Raw genomic sequence first — 22,816 nt, 5'->3', positions numbered from 1 at the left:
AAACTTGAATTTATTTTTAACTCATTGTCAAGATCGTTTTTTCAAATCTGTAAAACAAACACATTTTTTTTTAACTGAGGATATCTAAATAATAACAATAATAATAATAATAATAATAATTAGGCGGTGTGATAAAGAATTTTATTGTGATGCATTTTGTAAATTTTTATTTTGTTTCCATCTTAACATTTTTCTTTAAAATGACTACCTTTTAAGGTTGTGGGTATGCTGAAAATGAATATCACATTTAAACTTTAGGCAAATAAGTAGCTTTCTGGATATTAAGCAATGTCATTTCTTACATTATCGCTGGTGGCCATTTTGGTACGCACATTTGCACATAGTTTCTTGAGGTTGCGTTTGCGTGCTTGCACATACCAAAATGGCCACCAGCGATAACATAAGAAATGACATTGCTTAATATCCGGTAAATTACTTATTTGCAGAAAATTTAAATGCAATATTTGTTTTCAGCATACCCTAAAACCTTTAAAAGTAATAATTTTAAATGTTAAGGTGGAAACAAGGTAAAAAAATTACCGTTTTATTTCTTTGTTTACATAGTTGAATTTTCAGTAAAACAACAGAATAGAAATGACAAAAATTACCATTAACTAGTGATTATATAGTTGTTGCTTATCAGAATACCTGGTATCCTGATACTGTGAAAGTTACATTGAGGATTCATATAGAGTACGATTTATGGTTTCATCTCAGAAAATAGGGGTATATTTTGGGCCAGATAGAGAGGATTTACAATACTAAAAATTAGACTGGTCCCAAAATGCATAAGTTCTGGTCGACTATAGGAATTTCCATCTTTTACAGAAATCCAAAATCTCTATGAAAAATTTTCTTCGATTTATTTCTGAGATTAATTCATATCTACTCAATTTTTTTTCTTTGAGGGGAGTAGTAAATACCGGCCATGAATGCTCTTTAGGCATTCAATGGCTACACCCAAGATTAAACTCTCCTTTGGTGAGGAGGCAGGAAAATGCCTATTCTTAATAAAGCTATATTTAAATACCACTATAATAATTAGTTTTGTTCAAAAAACTGTATGATACTATGCACCACTTGAAATGTTGAGGTCCGTAATTTAACCCACTTTTTCTAAAGAAAAATGTCTACGGAAAAGCATAAACTTTGGCACTTATAATTCTCATAACTTTTGAACTACTGATGGTATTTGCATAATTCAAACGGTTATAAGCATCTTTTACATAGCTCTTTTCATATGAGTTGATAAAATAACAATTATCTAAAAAAAAAAAATCAACTTTTAATGCTACCTAGATATTTCCCTAAATTTAGCTTCCGAATCTTACTCCCCTTATCATAAACCCACTTTGAATTTATTTTATGTACATACACAATCAAATCACCCAAAGTCTATTTTTAATTCAATAGTATCATCTATCTCAAAAAGGATCTCAAATCTATCAACTGACAAAAATCGTTTGATCAATTTTCAACTTTTTATAACAACACCTTAAGAAATTCGGGATATGTGGATAATATACAAAAAAAAACCCTAAATCAGTAATTACTCATAATATGACTCAAAAGACTAATAATTTAATGCAATCTATTCCAAACCAAAATAAACCCCTTCCAAAACAGGGTAATACTAATATTAATCCCAACCACAAACAAAAAAAGAAAAATAGCCGATTAAGACAAAAGAGATCCATATGATTTAATCCACCATTTAGCTCAAATGTAAAAACTAATATACTTAAGGAGTTTTTCAAAATAGTCGAAAACTCCTTTAAATATCCACATAAGTACAGTACAATATTAAACAAAAACTCTATAAAGATATCATACTCAACTATGTTTAATTTAGCACAAACAATCACATCATCTAACAATAGGAAAATAAAAAAGCTCAAACCCTTCCCTCACATATGCTTCTTATAAATAACTGTTACTGCCAAATTAAAGAGATTGTCCTGTAAATAATGATTGCATACATAAGGATGTTGTATATCCTTTCATGCTGACACAACTCCTGATACATGCAACCTACTCAAACAATATAATAACCAATGATTCTAATCAAAATAATCCAACCTTAGAAAACTATACAGCAACCCACAAAACAATCCCAATAATAATGTTCCCAGAATTAACTCACAACCCACCGACCAGTATATATCTGACTTTATTCCTGAAAATTATTCACTTCAAAACCACCTCATCTTAAATACTAACCCTGATTTTAACCTAAATGGACATTTCAATAATAGAACTAAAATGAAATCTGAAAGTAAAACCCACATATATAGGCGCAACTTCAAATTCAATAAAACTGAGAATCTTCATACATTCTTTCAAAAATGAGAATGCACATAATAAAAAATTACTTTCCTAACTACTTTAATTAAAACTTAACCATTAAGAAGATTCCTTATTCAATTAAACAGGATATACTGAAAAAGTCCAAATATTACACACCAAGGTCTAAAATTTGTAATCTTTGCATTTCCGAGGCTGTTAAAATAATTACTTTCCCTAGAATTACAATCAATACTAAAAATGAAATGGTTTCACAATGCAAACATAAGAGAAAATTTGAATACAGCCAGTTTGAAATAACACAGATAACGTCACATAAGACCATAAAAATAAACTCCCCAATAATAAGATATATGCATATTATTGACATTCAACATACGCTTGACTTTCTTTTTTATATATAATCTATTATGTTCATTTAGAATCCTTTGATTTGTTGAATTGGTAATTTTTCTATAGTAAACAATGTTCCTCCTCATCTCACCAACTACATGTTTTCATACTATGTCAACCTTCAGCTCCCTAGTTTATTTTTAGAGTCTATAAATTATAATTAGTAGGTTTTGAATTTTCAGTAAAACAACAAAAGAGATCCATTTCTTTGGTTCTATGGGATGAAACTACATGAAAATTTGCAGGCTTTTTTACTATTCTATGGTTAAAATTTAATGACAATTGGTAAAAAAGAATCTATATTTTCAAATCATTAAAATATGCTCAAATTTGCCTACATTTGTATATATAGTGTCATGGCAAACAAGTTTCAGTTTTTCTGCTTTGGGACGATATATATATATATATATATTTCCAAAACCTCTGGCCTTGATGGAAGGGAGACTAAAACTTGCTTTTATTGTTTCAAATGATCCGAAATAACAGTAAAGGGAGACTTGATTCCAAATATTTCTCATATGTTATATCTCCCCTCTTTTGGAAATATGGTATGATTATGAATATCTCCAGTATCAAAAAATCATTATACACTGTGAAATTTACTTTATGTATGAAAACCAAAGAGGGAAGATATAACATATGAGAAATATTTGAAATTGAGTCTCATCTTGCTGTTATTTCAGATCATTTGAAACCCTAGCAGCAAGTTTTAGTCTCCCCTCCATCAAGACAAGAGGTTTTGGGGAAATATCAGATATTTTGTAATTCATATGCAAAACTAGGAAAATAAATGACTATGATCGAAACATTTTATGACTGTAAAAAAAGTGCCAACAATAGGCTCTAGATGATGGATAATCCTCTTAATATGCAACTACACAATTCAGGTCATTACCTTTCCAACAAGCCTTCATTTGTTAAATTCTGATTAATACTCGCTGAGATTTGGAACTTATAAAATTGCCAAATAAAGTGGTATATATATGGATACTCATAGCCAAATTGGATATTGAAATGCTCATTTCTTTGGTTCCATCAGATGAAACTACATGAAAATTTGCAGGCTTTTTGAAGATTATAATCAGGGTGGTGGAGTTGGATGGTAAAAGTCCGACTCTGACTCCTAGAATTCCTAGAATGCTGACTCCGACTCCTTTGATATTTTTGACTCCGACTCCAAACTCCTTGACCCCTATTTGGAAATCTATTCTGCATATCCATATACCAGCCTCCCACACCTATTCAGCATTTTATAATTACTTTTCATGTATATTATTTTTGACGTTTAACATTCACTTGTATGATAAATATACTTACACATATTGTAAAATGTTTTTGACTTCTGATGGGGGTATGAGACGAATGGATTCGCCAATCATTTTTATAACCAATGGCTGTGCTAAACAACCAATGAAAACGTCCCAAAATTATTATAAAAATCGTCAAATTTTGGATTCAATCAGTTCGCCGTTTGCTACGTCACGGACCACATTTAATTCTTCGCCGCCATCTTGGTTACTGATCTGAACTACGCCGCCATCTTTGTTTAACATAATGTCTAAAAACTTAACACATATACTCAACCAGCTTTATTTATTTATTTATTTTACTCACGTTAACCCCTAAGAAGGCATATCACCACTTGGACGTAAAAGGCTACCATTTGGGACCATGTCAAGGAAAGATTAACAAGATGTCGGTTTATGTTACATTTAAACTTCTGCATATCAGTACGACCAGGAAAGCAGGTAGCAGGAAGGGAATTCCAAAGTCTAGCTGTTTGAGCGAAGAGACTATCAGAATAGAAAGCTTTCTGACATCTAGGGACCTCAACAATGAAGGGGTGAGATTTTATTGCTAAGCGGGTTTGTCAGGGATGTGTACGGCAAGGGGGTACAAGTGCAACGAGTTCATCAGAACACATGCCATTAAAATATTTGTAAAACAGGCACAAAGATGCAACATTGCGGCGATGAGACAATAGGGCAGGTCGATTTTGGAACCCCGGTGAGGCAATGGTGATGATAGTTGGGGTTTGACATAGAAAAGACCTACACAAAATATTTTTCTCAAAATCGTTATCTTTGCTTGAGGAAATGACTTTAAAAGTTGAAAAATTGAAGTGATTAAAAGTTTTTCGGTGAATTGTCAAGAACGTCCCGTCATCAAAACAATCCGTACTGTTAAGAAAATAGAATCATTATTTAGAATATGTTTTAAATAACATTTTTAAATAAAATGAGTGATGATAATGAATTGATAAAATAAATATTAAGTGTAAAAGCAAAATTATGTTTTTTTAAATAATAACGAACAAAGTTTGCTTTTTCATTTCAGGAACTTTTTTTTGGTGGAAACATTTTAGATTTCACCGTCACAAAACACGCTCGTTATTGATATTGAAAATTAATGTTTGTTTATTATTTAATTTGAAAACATTACGATTTAGGATTAATTATCTTGAAAGGAAAAACGAAAAAGACTTGTTTAAAATATATATTATTATATTTCAAGTGTCTGCAATGAATTTAAACATATTTGTTTTATCTTTTTTAATTTGTTTTTCTATTAGGTTGATACAAAAACAATGTCATTTTTTGACGTTCAAATGAATGTCAAAAGCATTATTTTTGCACCAACCTAATATTTGTCTGTCCTTCCTTGAGGCTTGCATGTACAAATATCCGAGGTCTTAGAACTAATTTAGATGATGTAGAATCATCTCCCACTACCAAACTCGCCAGATATCTTAGCACTAAGTGAAACTAACTTACACTCCTCCATCCCATCTAACCATTTTAACATGTCTGATTCTCTTCCACTTTGTCGTAAGGACTCTGACAGGCACATGCACGGACTTGGAGTCTTTATTCGTAACACCCTCCTCATGTCTAGGGAATCTAAACTACAATCAGGTGACCAGCTTTAAACTAACTTTACAACATAGCGTTAGCTACCTGTATTTTCTTTATCGCTCTCCATCAACCCAGGACTGTACTATAATCAATCATGTCTCTGACAGCATAGATGTAGCACTCTCCCTTGACACTAGTGCCCAAATACATGTATTTGGTGACTTTAATGCCCACCACAGAAATTGGCTTGGCTTCTTTAACTACACTGACACAGCTGGTAGCATCATCCATAACTTTGCTATATCTCATTCCTTGACACAGACAGTAACATTCCTGACCCGTCTCACAGATTGTCAGGACCAGCAAGCCTCACTTCTGGATTTATTTCTGACAACAGTTCCTGGGGATTGTGTAACAAATGATCACTGCCCACTCGGGAATGCTGATCATGCTGTGATAATGATAGACATTACTCTAAACTCTCAACCCCAATTCTATAACAAGCCCTACTCTCCCCAATAGTTTACTTCTACTTGCGCAGCTGCCATTGCTCAGAGGCAACATACATACTGTAGATTTATCCAGCATAAGTCCTGTACAAACAAAGTATGTAGAAGCTAGAAGTAATTGTAAGAAAGAAGTAGCAACAGCTAAGAGTGAATGTACTGAAACCAGCAGGAAACGTATTGAAACGAAGAAATTAGGAACTCATGATTTCTGGAAAATCTACAATAAAGTAGTAAATAATGGGCAATCAAAATTCCCCCACTTTCCAACAATCATGAAGTTGTTTGCACAGCAACTGAGAAATCTAACATGCTTGCCTGTCATTTCCCCTCAAACTCTACCTTGGACCCAGCAAACCATTCCCTCCCTGATTTACCTCTGCGAACAGAAACCACACTAGATGATCTGAATGGATGGATGGGTTATTTAATCAGCATATCAACCTTTGTGGGTCATTTAATGCTGTTTTTTTTTTCTATCAACCCCTTCTGGGCCATTCAATGCTGAATCTAGTCATTTTGGGGATATTATTTGGTGTTGTATCCAGTTATTTTATAGGAGACTTTTATTCTTGAAGCTCTTTGTATTTTCAATCGTTAGTTTGTAGCTTTTGGTTTGGTTGTTTTATAGTGGATTTTATCATTTTTGTTCTCTGTCTTGCAGGATGCTTTTGCAGAATATAAGGGTTTTGCGGGTTATATTTTTTGGAAGAGTCCTATTTCTTTAATGTAAGATAAGATTTTTCTGGTGTTGTTCTCTTTGAAGATTATTTGAAGATCTATTACTTTATAGTGGTTTTTCCTAATTTGTGAAAGATCTGTGCATTCAGTTAGTAAATGTTTTACAGTAAGTGGTACTTGACAGGGAATGCATTGGGGTTGAGTTTCTCCTTTTAGGAGGTAGGAATGGGTTAAGTGTGTGTGACCTATTCTAAGTCTTGTTAAAATGACATTTTGTTTTCTGTTTGTTTTTTGATAATCCTGCCTCCTCTCTCCAAGTGTGGGTTTTATATTGTATAATTTGTTATTTGTATTTTTATTCCATTGACTTTGCCATTTCCCAAGTATATGGCTGTTGATCAGGGGTCTAATATCCGTGTATGGGATCCTGTACCCATCAAGGTTCAACTTCATTGCCTCCTTAGCCATAGCATCGGCTCTTTCATTGCCCCTGATTCCCATGTGGCTAGGGATCCAGGTGAATATTATTTTCTTTTGGTCGGTAATGAGATTTATTTTGTTTAGGAGTTTGATAATTGTGGGGTTCTCTTGTTTTCTATTTTTTATAGCTGTTAAAACGGATAAGGAGTCAGAGAATATAATGAATTTTTCTGAGTTTTCTTCAGCAATGATATCCAGTGCTAAATCTATGGCTCTGGTTTCAGCACTAAATATAGAAGCTTCATTCGGAAGTCGTTTGCTAATTTTTGTATTGTTGTAGGTAGCTGTACATCCAACTCTATCGTTATCCTTCAAGCCATCTGTGTATATGTATGTATAGTCAGAGTAGCATAGCTTGATATTTTTAAGTTCTTCTTGAAATATGGCAGGATTTGTTTTTGATTTTTTATTTTCATTTAAGCTCAGCATTACGTCTGGTTGTCTCATAGTCCATGGTGGGTTTTCGGATATTACAGAATGGTGGATATTTGTTATTGTAATTTGAGATTCTTCTATACTGGTTTCCATTCGACATCCAAAGGTTTTTATGGCTTTTTCTTTTCTGTTAAATAGGTTTCTGTATTTGGGGTCAAAGGTACATTGATAAGCGGGGTTTGTTGGGCAAGACTTTAGTTTCAGGTAGTATTGTAAGCCAAGTTTTTCCCGTCTGAGCTTTAGGGGTGCTTCGTGGGCTTCTGCATATAGGCTTTCTTTGGGGGATGTTCTATATGCTCCCAAGATTAGTCTTAGTCCTTCATGGTGAATGGATATTTATGTAGGAAGGCCTTGCTGACCCATAAATGAAAGAGCCATAGTCTAGTTTCGAACGAATTAGAGCCCTGTATAGTTTTAGGAGCGTTTGTTGGTCTGCTCCCCAGTCTGTGTTAGCGACAACTCTTAATAATTGTAGTGCTTTGTGGCATTTCTGCTTTAAATATCCCAGATGGGGAATAAAATTCAATTTTTTGTCAAAAATGATCCCTAGGTATTTATATTGATCAGTAATATCAATTTTTTTGCCATCGAGTTTGAGGGTTGGATCGTTGTGCATTTTTTTAATATTACAGAAGTGCATGCACTTTGTTTTAGACTTGGAAAATTTAAGACCATCTTCTGTGGCCCACCAGTTTATTTTGTTTAGGTTCAGCTGCAACTGTCGCTCTATTGTTTGGACATTTTTTGATCTATAACAGATCAAGAAGTCATCGACATATAGGGAGCAGTTGGTTCCAGGACTTAGGCATTTGGTAATATTGTTAATCTTTATATTAAATAAAGTGACTGATAGTATGCTTCCTTGTGGAACCCCTTCCTCCTGGTTTTCGAGGTCAGAAAGGGTGGATCCCACACGAACCCTAAAGTCCCTGTCAGATAAAAAATCTTTTATTAATTTGGGTAGTCTTCCCTTTAGACTTAGATTGTGCAGGTCTTTCATAATGCCATATCTCCATGTTGTCTCGTAGGCTTTTTCCAAATCAAAGAAGATGGTCGTTATGTGTTCTTTTTTTATGTATCCCTCTCTAATGAAAGTTTCCAGGCGTACCAGGTTGTCAATGGTGCTTCTTTTATTTCTAAATCCACTTTGGAGGTCTGTTATCAGGCCATTTGCTTCGAGGTACCAGGTTAATCTTTTGTTTAGCATTCTTTCGAATGTTTTGCATATGCAACTTGTCAATGCTATGGGTCGGTAGCTTGTGGGATCAGACTTAACTTTATCAGGTTTGGGGATGGGGATCACTGTTGCTTGTTTCCATATGTCAGGAAGTTTATCCCTGATCCAAATGTCATTGAAGATGTTTTGGAGGTAGATTAAGGATTTTTGAGGTAGTTGTTTCAAGAACTCGTAGTGGATTTTATCTGGCCCTGCTGCAGTGTTGTGTGAACTGTTTATGGCGTCGGTTAATTCAGATAGGGTGAAAGGTTTGTTGTAGTCTTCTACATTGTCTGAGTTGAAGTTTAGTTTGTTTCTTTCAGCATCTAGTTTGATTTTTTTGAATTGTGGTTTATAATTTTTGCTAGAGGAGTTTTTTGAGAAGGTTTTTGCGAGTACATTTGCTATATTTTTTTTGCCGGTTATTTTTGTATTATCTTTTGACAGGTGTTTTAGCGGTGTTGGTTGATTTTTACCAGCTATCTTTCTAACCATATTCCAGATTTGTTTTGTTTTGGTGTTAGAGTTCAGTTTGCTGATATAGACTCTCCATGACATTCTTTTAGCCTCCTTAATTGTTCTACGGGCTTTTGCTCGGTTTTGTTTGAACTGGTTTAGATTGTGGGTAGTGGGACAACTTTTAACTTTTCGCAGTGCAGCTTTACGTAATCTTACCGCCTTTTGGCAATCTTCATTAAACAAAGGTCTTTTATATTTTTTGGATTTGGAGTCTTTGGGTATACATTCCCCAGCTATTGACATCAACGTATCAGTGAAGTGTTCCATAGAGTTCTCCGGTTCATCTTTGTCTATTAGTTTTGCATTGCATTGGGATTTATATTCCTCCCAATTTGCTTTGTTTAGCTTCCATCTGGGGAGGTTATCTTCAATCTGGATTGAGTTTTCAAGTATGATGGGAAAGTGATCGCTACCACATGAGTCATCATACACTTGCCAGCTGTAGTCCATTAATGTAGCTGGGTCGCATAGCGACAAATCAATGGCTGAGTATGTACCTGAGGCAGGGTGGAGATATGTATTGGAGTTTTGGTTCATGAGGGACAGATTGTTATTGTTGATGATATTTTCTAGTTTTTTGCCTTTTATGTCTGTTTTATTGCTTCCCCATATGATGTTGTGGCTGTTGAAGTCTCCTAGTAGGATGTATGGTTTAGAAAGTTGTTCTATTATTTTGTTGACTTCGGCTTCATTTATGGGTCATGTGGTGGGATATACATGGAGCAAATGTTGATGGTTTTATGTAAAGTGGTTTTCACAGCAATTGCTTGTAATGTGGTGTCTAGAGTTATTTCGCTCTGAGGGATGTCGTTTCTAACTAGAATCGATACACCTCCGGAGGCCCTCTGTCCAGTATTGTGTATAAAGTTGTATTGGGTGTAGTTTTTTATAGTGATGTTATCGTGTGTCTTTAGGAATGTTTCCTGGAGGCAGATGATAGCAGGTCGTAGTTTAGATATTAACAGTAGCAAGTCGTTTATGTTTGCCTTAAGTCCTCGGCAGTTCCATTGAATGATAGTTTGAGTTTTTTTATTGTGGTCTGTCATTTTATTTGTCTAGGGATGTTTTGCCTTCTACTTCCATCTCCTCCAGTGTTCCTATTTTGTTTCCTCCTCTTCAGGTTGATTGGGATCTAGATCTTGGTTTGTTTGTTTTTTTCTTTAGTTTTCGTTGTATTGGGTGATGGTGTTGTTTAATTTGGTTGGTTTATAAGGGTTGTTTTCATTTGGTGAGTTTTTTCTTTTTCTTTGTATGATTTATTTTGAGTTTTTTGGTTTGTTGGTTCTGTTTTTTGTTGTACTCTCTTTTGTAGACTGATTATTTCCAGAGTTCAGGATTAGTGTTTTAATTTCTTTCATTAGGTCTTTCATCTCTTTTATCAATTGAGATATTTCTTCAGTTTTTATTTCTGGAGAATTTTTTGTATAACTTTGACAACTTTGATTTGTGTGTATTTTAGTATTCTTGGTTAATTTTGAGTATCTTGCGTTCATAATTTTCCTGGCTTCCGGGAAGGTTATATTTTTTGTATACTTTATTGTTATTTCTTTTTCTTTTAGCCATGTTTTGCATCCTTTGAAGTCAGCTGAATGGTTTTCACTACAGTTTGAGCATTTGGGGTCTTTTTTGCAGTCACTATGTTTTGAGTTTTCACCACATCTTATACATATTGGTGATTTGGTGCATTTGGATTGGTGATGTCCAAATTGTTGACAATTCTAGCACCTCAAAGGGTTTGGGATGTATTTTTCAACGTTCACTTTTAGGTATCCAATTTTAATCTCACTTGGGGGGTTTGTGGAGTCAAAGGAGAGTATATATGTATTTGTCAATATAGTTTCTGCATTTCGTTTTATTCTTATTCTTTTTACATCTGTAACACTTTGGGATGCTAGATTATATAAAATTTCCTTAGTCGAGCAATTTGATAGTTTACTGCATCTAATGACTCCTTTTGAGGAGTTTAGGTATGGGTGGAGATAAGTTTTAATTTTGATATTGTTAAAGGTTTGCCATTTGAGAATTTCTTTAGCTTGTGTTTTTTGTTTCAATTCGATAAGTATGGTGTTTTTTTGCAGTTGTTTTATCATTTTGGGTTTTATTTTTTGAGAGAAAATTTTGTCCATTGTAAAAGGTGAAATTTTATTTATTTCATTTTTTTAAGTGTTTCCATTACTAAAAATATTGTGTTTTCATTGATTAAGTAATTCTGTTCGTCCTCCGAACTTGAGATGTCGGAAACATTAGAGAAGTTTCTTTTTTTGGGGGTTTTGGGGGTAAAAAAAGCCATAATCAAAAAGGTTGTTTTTTTTCATCATCTTTGCTCCCCACCCACCTCGGAGCCCTATATGGGAAGTGCCTGGGGGGGGGTGACCCATTCGCCCAGGCTCAACAAGGATACAAAGGTGATATACTCGATTGATGTGATATCATTTATAAGCACCTGTTTTCCTTTGATATTACTTTGGGATACAAAGTAATTTAAAGGGTTTGCAGCCATGTCATAGATATTTCACTTCGTCGATTGACACTCAGCCACCGCTTTCCACCATATATTAGGGAGTAGATGTTATTTGTGGGGAAGGGATAGGCATATTGTGTTGATGATAGGTTTATGGGGTAGGCGATATATGGTGGGGCTTGACGTGACCAGCCGATTGGTCGGATCGGGCCCCTCCGACCGCCCGTCTAGCCCAGTAAGGGCCAAAGTGGTGTGTTGGGAAGTGGGGGTACTAAATCCTGACCTCCAAATCTCTCAACCACCAGGATCCTGTCCTAAGGGTATTACGGGTCGCTACCTACGGCCAACAGGTAGCCCCATTGAGGGAATTCTACTCTCTGCAGGGGGGTAGTCGGCATATTCTGATGCCCTGCTGACAGGGTCCAGTGGAATCTGATCAAATTTTGAAGAATAATTTTTTAATAGAATGTATTTATTATTATTTATTTATTTAATTTTTTTTTATTTTTAGTTTGTTTTTTATTTAACCCATAGTTGGGACCCTAACAGGTACTACCACTCCGGGTCAGAGTGGACCTGGGAGCAATGGCAATTAAAAGGTGGCTCCATGCTCCCCAAAGCCCGCAAACTGGGGCCTCACCATCAGATATTGTTTAAGGTCATATCTAGGACCGGGAAGTAGGGAAGGAAAAAGAAAGGAGAGGAGAAAGGAGAGGGGCTGTTGATTTTGTTTTTATTTTTGTAGAACATAATTAAGTTTTACAAAAGAGAATAGAAAACAAAAACAGAAATCGATGTAGGTGCATTTCGTCTCAGCCTGATCTGGTAGCACCAGCTAGATGATCTGAAAATCACCCCTTCTCAAGTACATGATATCATAAAAGCCTAGACACCTCAAAAGAATGTAGAGCTGATCTCATCCCAGCTGTGCTATTAAAAAAATGCTCCGCTGAGATTGCTCCAGTTCTCTCTAAACTCTTTAACAAATGTCTTAGCAAATCTTGCTGTCCTAACAGCTAGAAAACTGCTTCTGTGGTACTAGTTTACAAAATCTCTGGCAAAAAAACTGACCCATTCCTCCCACTTTTCGCCAAAATATTTGAGTCTTTAATTAACCAAGCTCTAGTCCACCAGCTGCTAAACTTCTGTTTTACCATCAATATAGATTTAGGCAAACCCATTCTACTGCAGATATTCTAACTGTAATCTCTGAACATATATACCAAGCAATGGATAAGGCAGAGGAGGGGAGGGCAGTAGCCCTATATAGCTAAGGCTTTAGACAGAGTATAGCACAATGGTCTTCTCATGAAAATAGAATCCTATGGTATTGCTGGATGAATACTAAACACAATTAAATCCTTCTTAAATGGGAGAAGAATCCAGGTTGTCCTCGATGGGTGTACGTCCAAACAATATGATATAAATGCGGGTGTACCTCAAGGACTGATCCTTGGTCCTTTATTATTTCTAATATTCATAAATGACTTATCTGATAAAATTGTCTCTGACATAGGTATATTTTCCGACGACACTACGCTCTGTAGCAAGCATGTGGAGAAAACTAATAAGCACATATCTATGGCAATGGCAGAAACCCTAGAAGACCTTCAGTCTGTAGAGGAATGGGGTCAAAAATGGATGGTAACGTTCAAAGCTGCCGAGACAAAGCTCATTTCCTTTAATAATTACATGAACCCTTATCAACCACCAATAGCTATGACTAAAGATACATTACCTGAAAGTACTTCATTCAAACTCCTTGGCTTAACGTTCACAGAGAACATGAGTTGGAATAGATACATCAAGATCATTGCCAAGGCTGCTGCAAAGAAAGTGGGCTCTCTTTACCGTGCTATAAAGTTACTTATGTCTGAAAGTATCCTGTACCTCCACAAAGCAACCATTCACCCATGTATGGAATATTACTGTCAAATTTAGACTGGTGCATCTGCTACTAGTCTCTCGCTCCTGGACAGGATTCAAAAGAGTCGCCAAACTGATAGGTCCTGAACTGTCATCTAAGCTTCAGTCCCTCGTCCCATTGATGAAATGTTGCATCCCTCTGCTTGTTTTACAAGTATTTTAATGGTGGATGACCTGACGAACTACAAGCTCTTGTACCCTTTCAATGAAAATACCCCTGACAAACTCGACAAGCAGCAAAGTCCCACCCCTACACAGTAGAGATCCCAAGATGTAAGAAAACCTTCTACTCTAATAGCTCCTGCCCCAGAACTGCTAGACTTTGGAATTCTCTTCCGGGTTCCTGCTTCTCCAACTGTACCGGCATGCAGAAGTTCAAGTGTAATGTGAACAGACATCTTGCTACTAAACTCCCTACATAGTACCCCTGCAACTTAGGTCTCTGATAGTAGCCCCCTACATCAAAGTGGCAATGTGTCTTGTTTAGGGTGAAAATGTAATTAAAAAAAACTGGTAAAACCAAACAGGAAAACCATGTAAAAAAAATAAATTTATTGGACTTTCGGAGTCGGATGAAAAATTCTGACTCCAACTCCTAATACTCTTAGAAATCCAACACCGACTCCAGTTTAAACCTCCGACTCCTTCCAACTCTGATTATAATACTATTCTATGATCATTAGTAAAAAAGAACCTATATTTTCAAACTAATAAAATATGCCCAAATTTGTCTACATTTGTATATATACTGTCCTGATAGGCCAGCTTTAGTTTTGCTGCTTTGAGATGAATTTTGTTTAGTTTTTTTTTTTTTTGCTTGGTTTTCTCTGCTGTGGCCTTGCCAGACCACTAATATATATGGCACAATCATGTTGACACACCGGTTTTCGCCAGATCACTGAAGTTAAGCAATGATGAGCCTGGCCAGTACCAGATGCATGACCACTTGGGAAGGCTAGGCACTGTATGTACCACGCCGAGTCATAGAAATTTCTAGGTTGATATCTGGAGGCGCATTAATTCACTGGGAGAGATACACCCTCAGTCTTCGTTAAGACTTGCATCTAGCAGAAAATAAATTCTGATGTAAAACCAGTGATCTACTGCATACTCTGTCTTATGGCAGTCATCTTTACCGACAAAGATTAGCAGTAATAACAAAAAGTGTGGTTGGTTCTACACAAAGCCTTCACCACTATAAACAAATCATCTGTGTGGATTTCTGAACAACTTAGTTGTTGTGGCAGAACTTCATAAGTCAAAATCGACGGGAGAGTCCTTTTTTATATATATATAGCAAGTATATTGTGGAACCAAAAAGACTGGGTTAATGTGTTATACTATTATTCAAATCTGAAACAAATCAAGGTTCATAGTGGATAAAAATAATGATGCTGGGAGAAAAATTTTGTTTTAATTAATTACTTTTAGATTTTAAAATATTGTTTAGATTACTGAAAAGGTATTTTTTATATAACAATTTAAGAAGGTTTCTTCCTTTTTTATTGAATAACTTATATCCCTATCTTTAAATCTTGTAAGATATAATTTTTCAGCAAGACATTAAGGGAAGAACATGTGCTATATATATATATATATATATATATATATATATATATATATATAGTAGAAATGGTAATTAATAAAAACCTGAAGAAAGTGCTCAATACTGTTGTAGAGCAAATATGCGTTTTATTTTTTATTACAGTATTTTTCTGTTAAGTTACATTATTGTTTCAGCTACAGGGCCGTTTTTTGGCCGTCATGTAGCTTCCTCAGACTTTTACAGAAATGTTCGTTTATGGTGGTATGAAATTTTTATTTGTTGTTAAGTGCTTGGAGAGAGTTAGCTTGCAGCCGTACGTGCGAGCACACACATATACTTAAAGAGACGTTCACATGTACACTTGCATCTTCGCCTTGGCATGTAAACACATGCACATATGCGTGCATGCATGCATATACACCCGCGTTGCTCCCGCTGACCCCAAATTTTCCTTAAGGTGTTAAATTGAGTACGTGCGCATAAGCACTTAACAACAAATAAAAATCAAATAGATAAACCGAATCATAGCCCCCCCCCGCCTCCCAACCTAAGTGAACACCCAACAGGTCAAGAGATACTTATCAAGAAATCATCCCACCAACGAGACGCCAACAAACTAAACATTAGACTCGAATTTTAAAGTAAACCCCCCCTCCTTCTACCCCCACATCCCCCCTCCTTGTATCCCTATGCCCTCAGCTACACCAGAGATGAACTTCCCAGACCCCCCCCCCACAACCACCTATTGTCCTTAAACTCCAAAACTAAAACATTAGCGACATACCAAGCACCCCCCTCCCACCTTTCCCCCTTGTTCCCTTCTTTTTTTTCTGCTTTCCTCGCACCCCTCCCTTGACATCATTCACTCTTTCATATCACCATAAACGAACATTTCTGTAAAAGTCTGAGGAAGCTACATGACGGCCAAAAAACGGCCGTGTAGCCGAAACAATAATGTAACTTAGCTGCCTCTTGGCCTTGAATAATGTGGTGAGGCTTGTGTAAAAAAATAAATAAATAATTTCTGTATTGGATACATTATTAAAATCTTATTTTAATCAACTAACTTACACTTGAATGCCTTTTTTTCTGATCTTTTTGTTTGGCATATTCTACTATTTATTTTTTTCAAATAAAATTAGCATTCTATATTATTTTCCCTAAAGCAGATATCACTAACTATTTAGAATATAAAAAATTACATTGAAAAATGTACATGAAACATATTTTTGATTTTAACTTTTTTTTTTTAATAGAAACATTTTAAAAGAATTCAAGTATTTGCTGCTCATTTTACCTAAAATAATACAATAAATTTATGTCATCAGAATAGATGGTGAAGATGTTTGTTTTAAGATACCACACAGAAGAAAAATCTCGATGAGTTGTGTATTAAAATGAAATATTTAGAGAAATATTTTTCACAAACATTTCAACAATTTCCAATATTAATTTTAAAACAACTGCTTAAGCGTTGTCTTAAGGAGAAGTGCTTCCCAACACCCTGGAAAATCTCATCGGTAAGCCCTATATGTAAGAATTCAGATGATCGATCATCTCCCTCTCAGTACAGACCTATAAGTCTCCTGTGTGTCATGAGTAAGTTAGTTGAATCTGTGTTAAATAGAGAAGTAGTCAACCACCTCAATAAAAATAACCTCCTTAGTGACATGCAATATGGTTTCCGCTCCACCAGATCTACAATGGATGTGCTTACGGTTATTTCTCATAGGATTAGCGAAACTCTTGTCAGAAGCTTCCTTTCTAGGGCAATTGCTCTTGACATATCTACTTCACAAGATCTCCAGCTATGGTATAGCTGGAAATGTCTTTTCAATTATTAAATCATTTCTCTCTGATAGGTTCAAAAGCTCATAGTATTAATGCTGGAGTCCCTCAGGGGTTCATCCTCTCTTCCTGATCTATATTAATGATCTTCCAAATCACATCCTTAGATCATTCGAAAAATGATGGAATCCTTCTATCGATCCAGTAGATATCTACCTGCTGATGCAATACTCTACCTATATAAGAGCCAGGTACGTCCAAGGATGGAGTATTGCCATCACATCTGGGTAGGAGCTGCTAGGAAGACATTATCCTGCCTTGACAGAGTTCAGAATAGACTTCGTAGCCTAGTGGGAGATGTCCTTTTCTCTTCCTTACAACCTCTTTCTCACAGAAGAGGCGTTGCAAGCCTGTCTTTGTTTTATCATTATTTTCATGGCAAGTGTTCATCTATGCCCCCCCCCCGCCAAACATTCACAAGAAACACTTGTTTGGTTGTAAACACTATCAATAATTTCCCCCACTCTTTATCAGTGTCTAAACCTAAACATAGATTCCATGAACAAAGCTTTTCTCTTAGAACTGCACATCTGTAGAACTCTCTTCTGTTTACCTGCTTTCCAGCTGACTACAATATGGCCGTCCTCAAGTCCAATGTAAACAAGTTCTTGATGAGTCGTTCCCCTTAAGTAATCCAATTTACCAAATTTACACTTCTAACGATTACTGATATTGTCCTTTTAACCACTGAAGACTCTTTAACCCTTATCCTCCAGTGGCCTCTGGGCCTTGATAAGTGGTGATTCCTTTGTAAAAAAACAAAAAAAAAAACTCACTCAGTTATTTGATTGGATTCCATTAATTTAAGGAGAACTTCAATAGCAACAATAGGATTGTTTTCCACCAGGTCTGGAAGCTAAAGTAGAAAATGAAAGAACATAATAACATTAAACTAAAATAATTACTATTTAGATGTATTTAACATTTCAATCCTCTATCTGAAAGCATTTTTATGTAAAAATTATAGAATATTATATGTACACCAAACTTTGTATATTTGCCACATTAATAAAGTATGTTATTTGAAATTTTATATTTACATTCAAGCCAAACTCAAATAGAATAATAAATAAAAGCAGAGGGGAGGATTTAAAAAATACACAAACCTTAGCAGGAGTCAACCCTATATGATAAACTAGTTTGGGATCTCTTTCCAATCCATCCATAAGTTGTTGTTGTTGTTGTAACGTCAATGAACCTTTAAGAGCTAAAGTCATAAGTCGCCTAACTTCAGTTCCTGCAGTACTACTAGAACACATTGTTGTATCCCAAGCTGGTATATAATCTGCTTCAAATGGATTCATCCACACCAACTAAAAAGCAATTGTAGATAAAAATCTTCTTTAAGTCACATTGATTCTGTAAATGAAAAGTTTACATTACTGAAACTATGAAAATGACACAGGGAATAACAATTCAAATGAATCTCTTTTTAAATATTATTTTGTAAAATAAAAACAATATCAAATTATTTGATGATTGAAAGGAGAAAGCTGCTTACTATGTCATAGTTCTGCTCTCTCTCTTTCCCTATTTATATATATATATCAAATGGAACTAAAGAATAAAGATTATTTATGTAGAGACTTATTAAGATATAACCTCTTCTTATATAATGGTAACTCCTTACCAGTCTTTTCGTTTCTCTCCTTACTTCATATACTTATCCATTTTCATTTAATGTTCTTATTCTTCCTTCTGTTTTTATTATTTTTACCCTTATTTTTATTTTTTCTATTTTTATATTTTTTTATGCTTATTGTCATATTTATTTTAATGTTTTATTTTACATTTCCTTCCTAATATACCCTAAGCTAGATGTCAGATTTTCCTATATCTGTAATCTAGCTCCCGTCTCCTCTTCTGATGAGAAGCATGAAACTTTGAAATGTTTAAGTATAAAAAGCATCTATAACCCTTCTCCACGTTGATGTCTTTTTTATTATTGAACTGACAAATAATTTATATACATCTATATTTATTTTAATTTGTCTAGAATTTTATTCACACACATAAATTTTTATTTATACAAACATTTTTGGGCTACATATGTGCATACATGTTTCAGCTTCAACTTTTTTTTCAAATTCAAGCTTTCTCAGTTCTCTAAGAGAGAAATTTCTGAAATAATGAATTGAGTTTTAGTTAGCAGGGATTTTTGGTAGGAAGGGAGAGGGTATAGAATATAAGGGAATAAAAAAGAAACTCAATCTCAACTTACATCTATACATATTATATATATCCACATACATAGTTGACATGAAAGCTGATAAAACTAGAAAATTTTATGAACTCAGAAAAAAGAAATACACAAACTTAATTAATCAGTACCTAACAAAGAACTACAAAGAACATATAACACAAACCTAACTGAAATAATAAACACAGACATTAAAAAGATTACAGAAAAACCTGCAAATCAAGAATAGTTACAAATTAAAATAATGGATTAATACCATGGATAAAATAAAATGGTTCACGACAATTACCAAGAAAGTTCAACATTTTGGAGTATTACTCTCTCCATCACAAAAGAACTATTTGAATGAATAAAGAAGTTGACACAAGCATTCTTATTAGCAACAGCAAGTCCCTCTTGGCCTAAAGGCCAAGATCAAATTCTGATTTTTTCCTTACCTGGCGAATGTGCTGCTCCTCTTCACCAAAGAAGATGAAAGCATCGCTCCCTGATGTCTGTGCTGCAATGACCATGAAATTAAAATGACCGAGCATGCTTTTTTCTATTGCAGCCAACTTCAGGGACGCATGGAGTATGTCAAAGGCTTGCATAAATGTCGAGTGTCCACTTTTCCTTGATGCAACATACGTTATAGACAACATAGATCTGCCAGGAAGAAAAGAGTGTTTTTTCTGGCCATCCTAGCAGTAGCGAGAATGGTGACTTGGATCACCCGTCTCAAAAAGGTCTATGAAGAGACATCTGTTCCAGACTGGGATCTAATTGTTTACTATAAACATTTGCTTAAAGTGAAAATCAGATGCGATTGGAGGAGGTTGCCTCAAGCAGACTTCAATAAGAGGTGGGTGTATAGAAATAGTTTATGCATCCGTTGAGGAACCAGGTTTGAATTCGTGCTCCCTCCGTAAAGTTCTTCGCAACCCATCCTGTTAGAATAGCTTAGCTCTTAAAAAGACTCTTGACTGGTAGTACAAATGTGATTCCGTTCCTGTTTTGTTTTGCTAGAGAACCTCTGAGTTTGCCCAACCCATGCATTCTTTTCTATTGCCCCCGGTCTTCTCCCACTCAGAGATCACCTTCCACCCCCTAATTTTTTCTCTCCACATCCTCTAGTAAATCATCCCACTCCCAACTAGAGATGGAAAACAGTTGGCGATCTAATAAATTAGGGTTGGGAGGAACCATACTAACACACCCCAATAGGTATTTTATTTGGTTCAAGTTTTTCTTTTTGGGTGTTTCTTAGCTCTTCCCCACTCTCCACCCCAAAATTTTTACAATATCTAACATATTACATGATCAAATTCAAAGACTTTTCCAATGATTTTTTTTTCTGTTTTTGTTTAAAAAAAAAAATTGTATATACACACACATGCATGTACATAATTTTTATAAAAAACGCTTAGGGAATTTATTAAGTAGGTTTAAGTCCACGGTGTGAATGTGGTATTATGGTGAATGGTGCTAGCCAAGAGTATTCGTCAAAGTTTTATAGACCCCTCCCCTCCCAAAAAAAATTTTTTTTATGGGCTTCATACCTAAGTTTCTTGTATGTTATTTTCATTTTTTGTTATAACCTAATTTGTAAATTTCATGCAATAAACTATATAAACAAGACCACAGTGTAATATCTGTTTTGATGCTACACTTCACCTTTTCTGTCTTCAGGTCAGTGGAGGAGAAATCCTTTATGACTGAGACAATTTTAATTTTTGTTCCTATCCAGAGTGACCCTTTTTGGGGAGCTGAATTTTCCCCAAATTAAAAATCGACCTTGTGTCTAATTCTGCCCTTGTGAGAAGGCAAGTAAATAGGAACAACAAGCAATGGACTAAGAATAGGCAACATGGAGCTTTTGATATTTCTATGGGATGGCTGAACTTTTCTAGGGCAAAACGTAAAGGATATAGAGACAATGGTATACTGATAAACTCCACTAATACTAAATGCGACTTAGCTAGAAATACAATAAATAAGGAAATAAAGAAAATAAGATTTAAAATGGAAATTACTAGTAAAAATATATTAACCTAAGCTATATCTGTAGCAGTAACTTGCAAAGAATTTTTTGAAAAAAATTACAACAAAATACTAACAAATAATGACAAACATTAATATAGGTAATAATAGGACCATAATTGCAATTGCCAAAGTCTAATCGAGTTTCAGCAGATTTATCACACATTGGAATGGTTTCAGACTAACAGGAAATATAGGATATGAGTAGCCCTGGCTGACTGGTCAAGGTCTAACTAGGTCAATGTTGATATGGTTAAGTCATGTGATGGAAGTACTGAAAATTCTGAAAGGTGCTTGTCTGTACACTTTAAATTTTTGGCAGAGTAAACAGGAACAGGTCCAGGCAGTGATTTCACATCTCTTATTCAACCAAAAGAATCTAGCTCAAATAAGTCTCATTGTGGCAGAAATTCTGAAGTGAACCAAATCATGCAAAGAAGAAAAAACAGGAATTGAGGGTGAGATGAAATGAAAGAAGTCTTGCACAAGATGTTTATCTGATGTATAGACAGAAATATACTGAAATTTGCAAGTTCAAATTTTGAATCTGATAGATTGAACCTATATTCAAAGAAGATTGATCAAAAGTTATTTGATAATATTTGATTACTCCGATGAAGAAATACCACTGATAAAACAACAGTACATATTATGTGTTGTATGTCACTGAAGAACTGAGAAATTAAATCCAAATGTCTAGTTTCCAGTCAAGAATATTTATTTGGCTAAGCACAAAACATGGCTGTCAGTGGATGATGGTCTGTATAAATAACCAATGTGTGTCGAAAATGCTTAAATATTAAGTAAATAGTCAAAAGTTCACATCCAAGACTACTATATTAAGTTTCTGTAGGTGTTAATTGATGAGAGAAGTAGGAAAATAGTTAAATTTGTTACTGGTTTCGTTGTAAAACTTTATCGACTACAGTACTAAATGCATCAATGATGAGAGAATTGAGCATTGGGTTAGGATTTGTGACGGTGAAGATAAATTTGCAAGCTTTTTCTTAACCTTGTGAAAAGCTTTCAGTTTGCAGTCAGTAAATGAAGTAGCTTCACCTTTCTATTTTTCAAAAGGTTGGTTAAAGAAGTAAGGATACCTATGTAGTGCAGAGGTTCCAGAAAATGTTGCACTTTAACTGGGTTTGACATGGTAATGCTGCAATTATTCAGAAAGAAGATGTATCAAATGTTCCTTCATCAAGGAGCTAGCTACTAAAATATTGCCAATAAAATTGTATATGAAATCTAAGTCATGTACTACTTCATTCATAAAACACTGAAAATCTGCATTATGCAAGTCGAACAGTGTGGATAAAATTTTAGATACTCTGAAAGGAGTCGTTACAGAAATCTTTGAGATATTAACTGGAATTTGATGGTAAACAATCAGAACAGTAATTGTGTTTAGATGATGGAAATCCCCG

At 34.9% G+C, this 22,816-nt stretch overlaps 1 protein-coding gene across 4 annotated transcripts in view; it reads right to left on the bottom strand.

Moving 5' to 3' along the window:
- The window catches only part of LOC145276885 (CCR4-NOT transcription complex subunit 11-like), a 100,123-nt gene that overhangs the window by 5,362 nt on the left and 71,945 nt on the right, over positions 1-22,816 (bottom strand). For all 4 annotated transcript variants that reach the window (XM_080128312.1, XM_080128314.1, XM_080128313.1 and 1 more), the window contains 2 exons: positions 18,277-18,483; positions 17,947-18,026 (listed from right to left, as the gene is read on the bottom strand). In XM_080128312.1, the coding sequence (XP_079984438.1) occupies positions 17,947-18,026; positions 18,277-18,483 (287 nt within the window). The remainder of the gene's footprint in view (positions 1-17,946; positions 18,027-18,276; positions 18,484-22,816) is intronic.

This window comes from Euprymna scolopes, chromosome 5, assembly GCF_053919585.1.
Source record: "Euprymna scolopes isolate OS-2025 chromosome 5, ASM5391958v1, whole genome shotgun sequence".
Classification (NCBI taxonomy): Eukaryota; Metazoa; Mollusca; class Cephalopoda; order Sepiida; family Sepiolidae; genus Euprymna; species Euprymna scolopes.
This window is presented reverse-complemented; position numbering and strand designations above follow the sequence as displayed.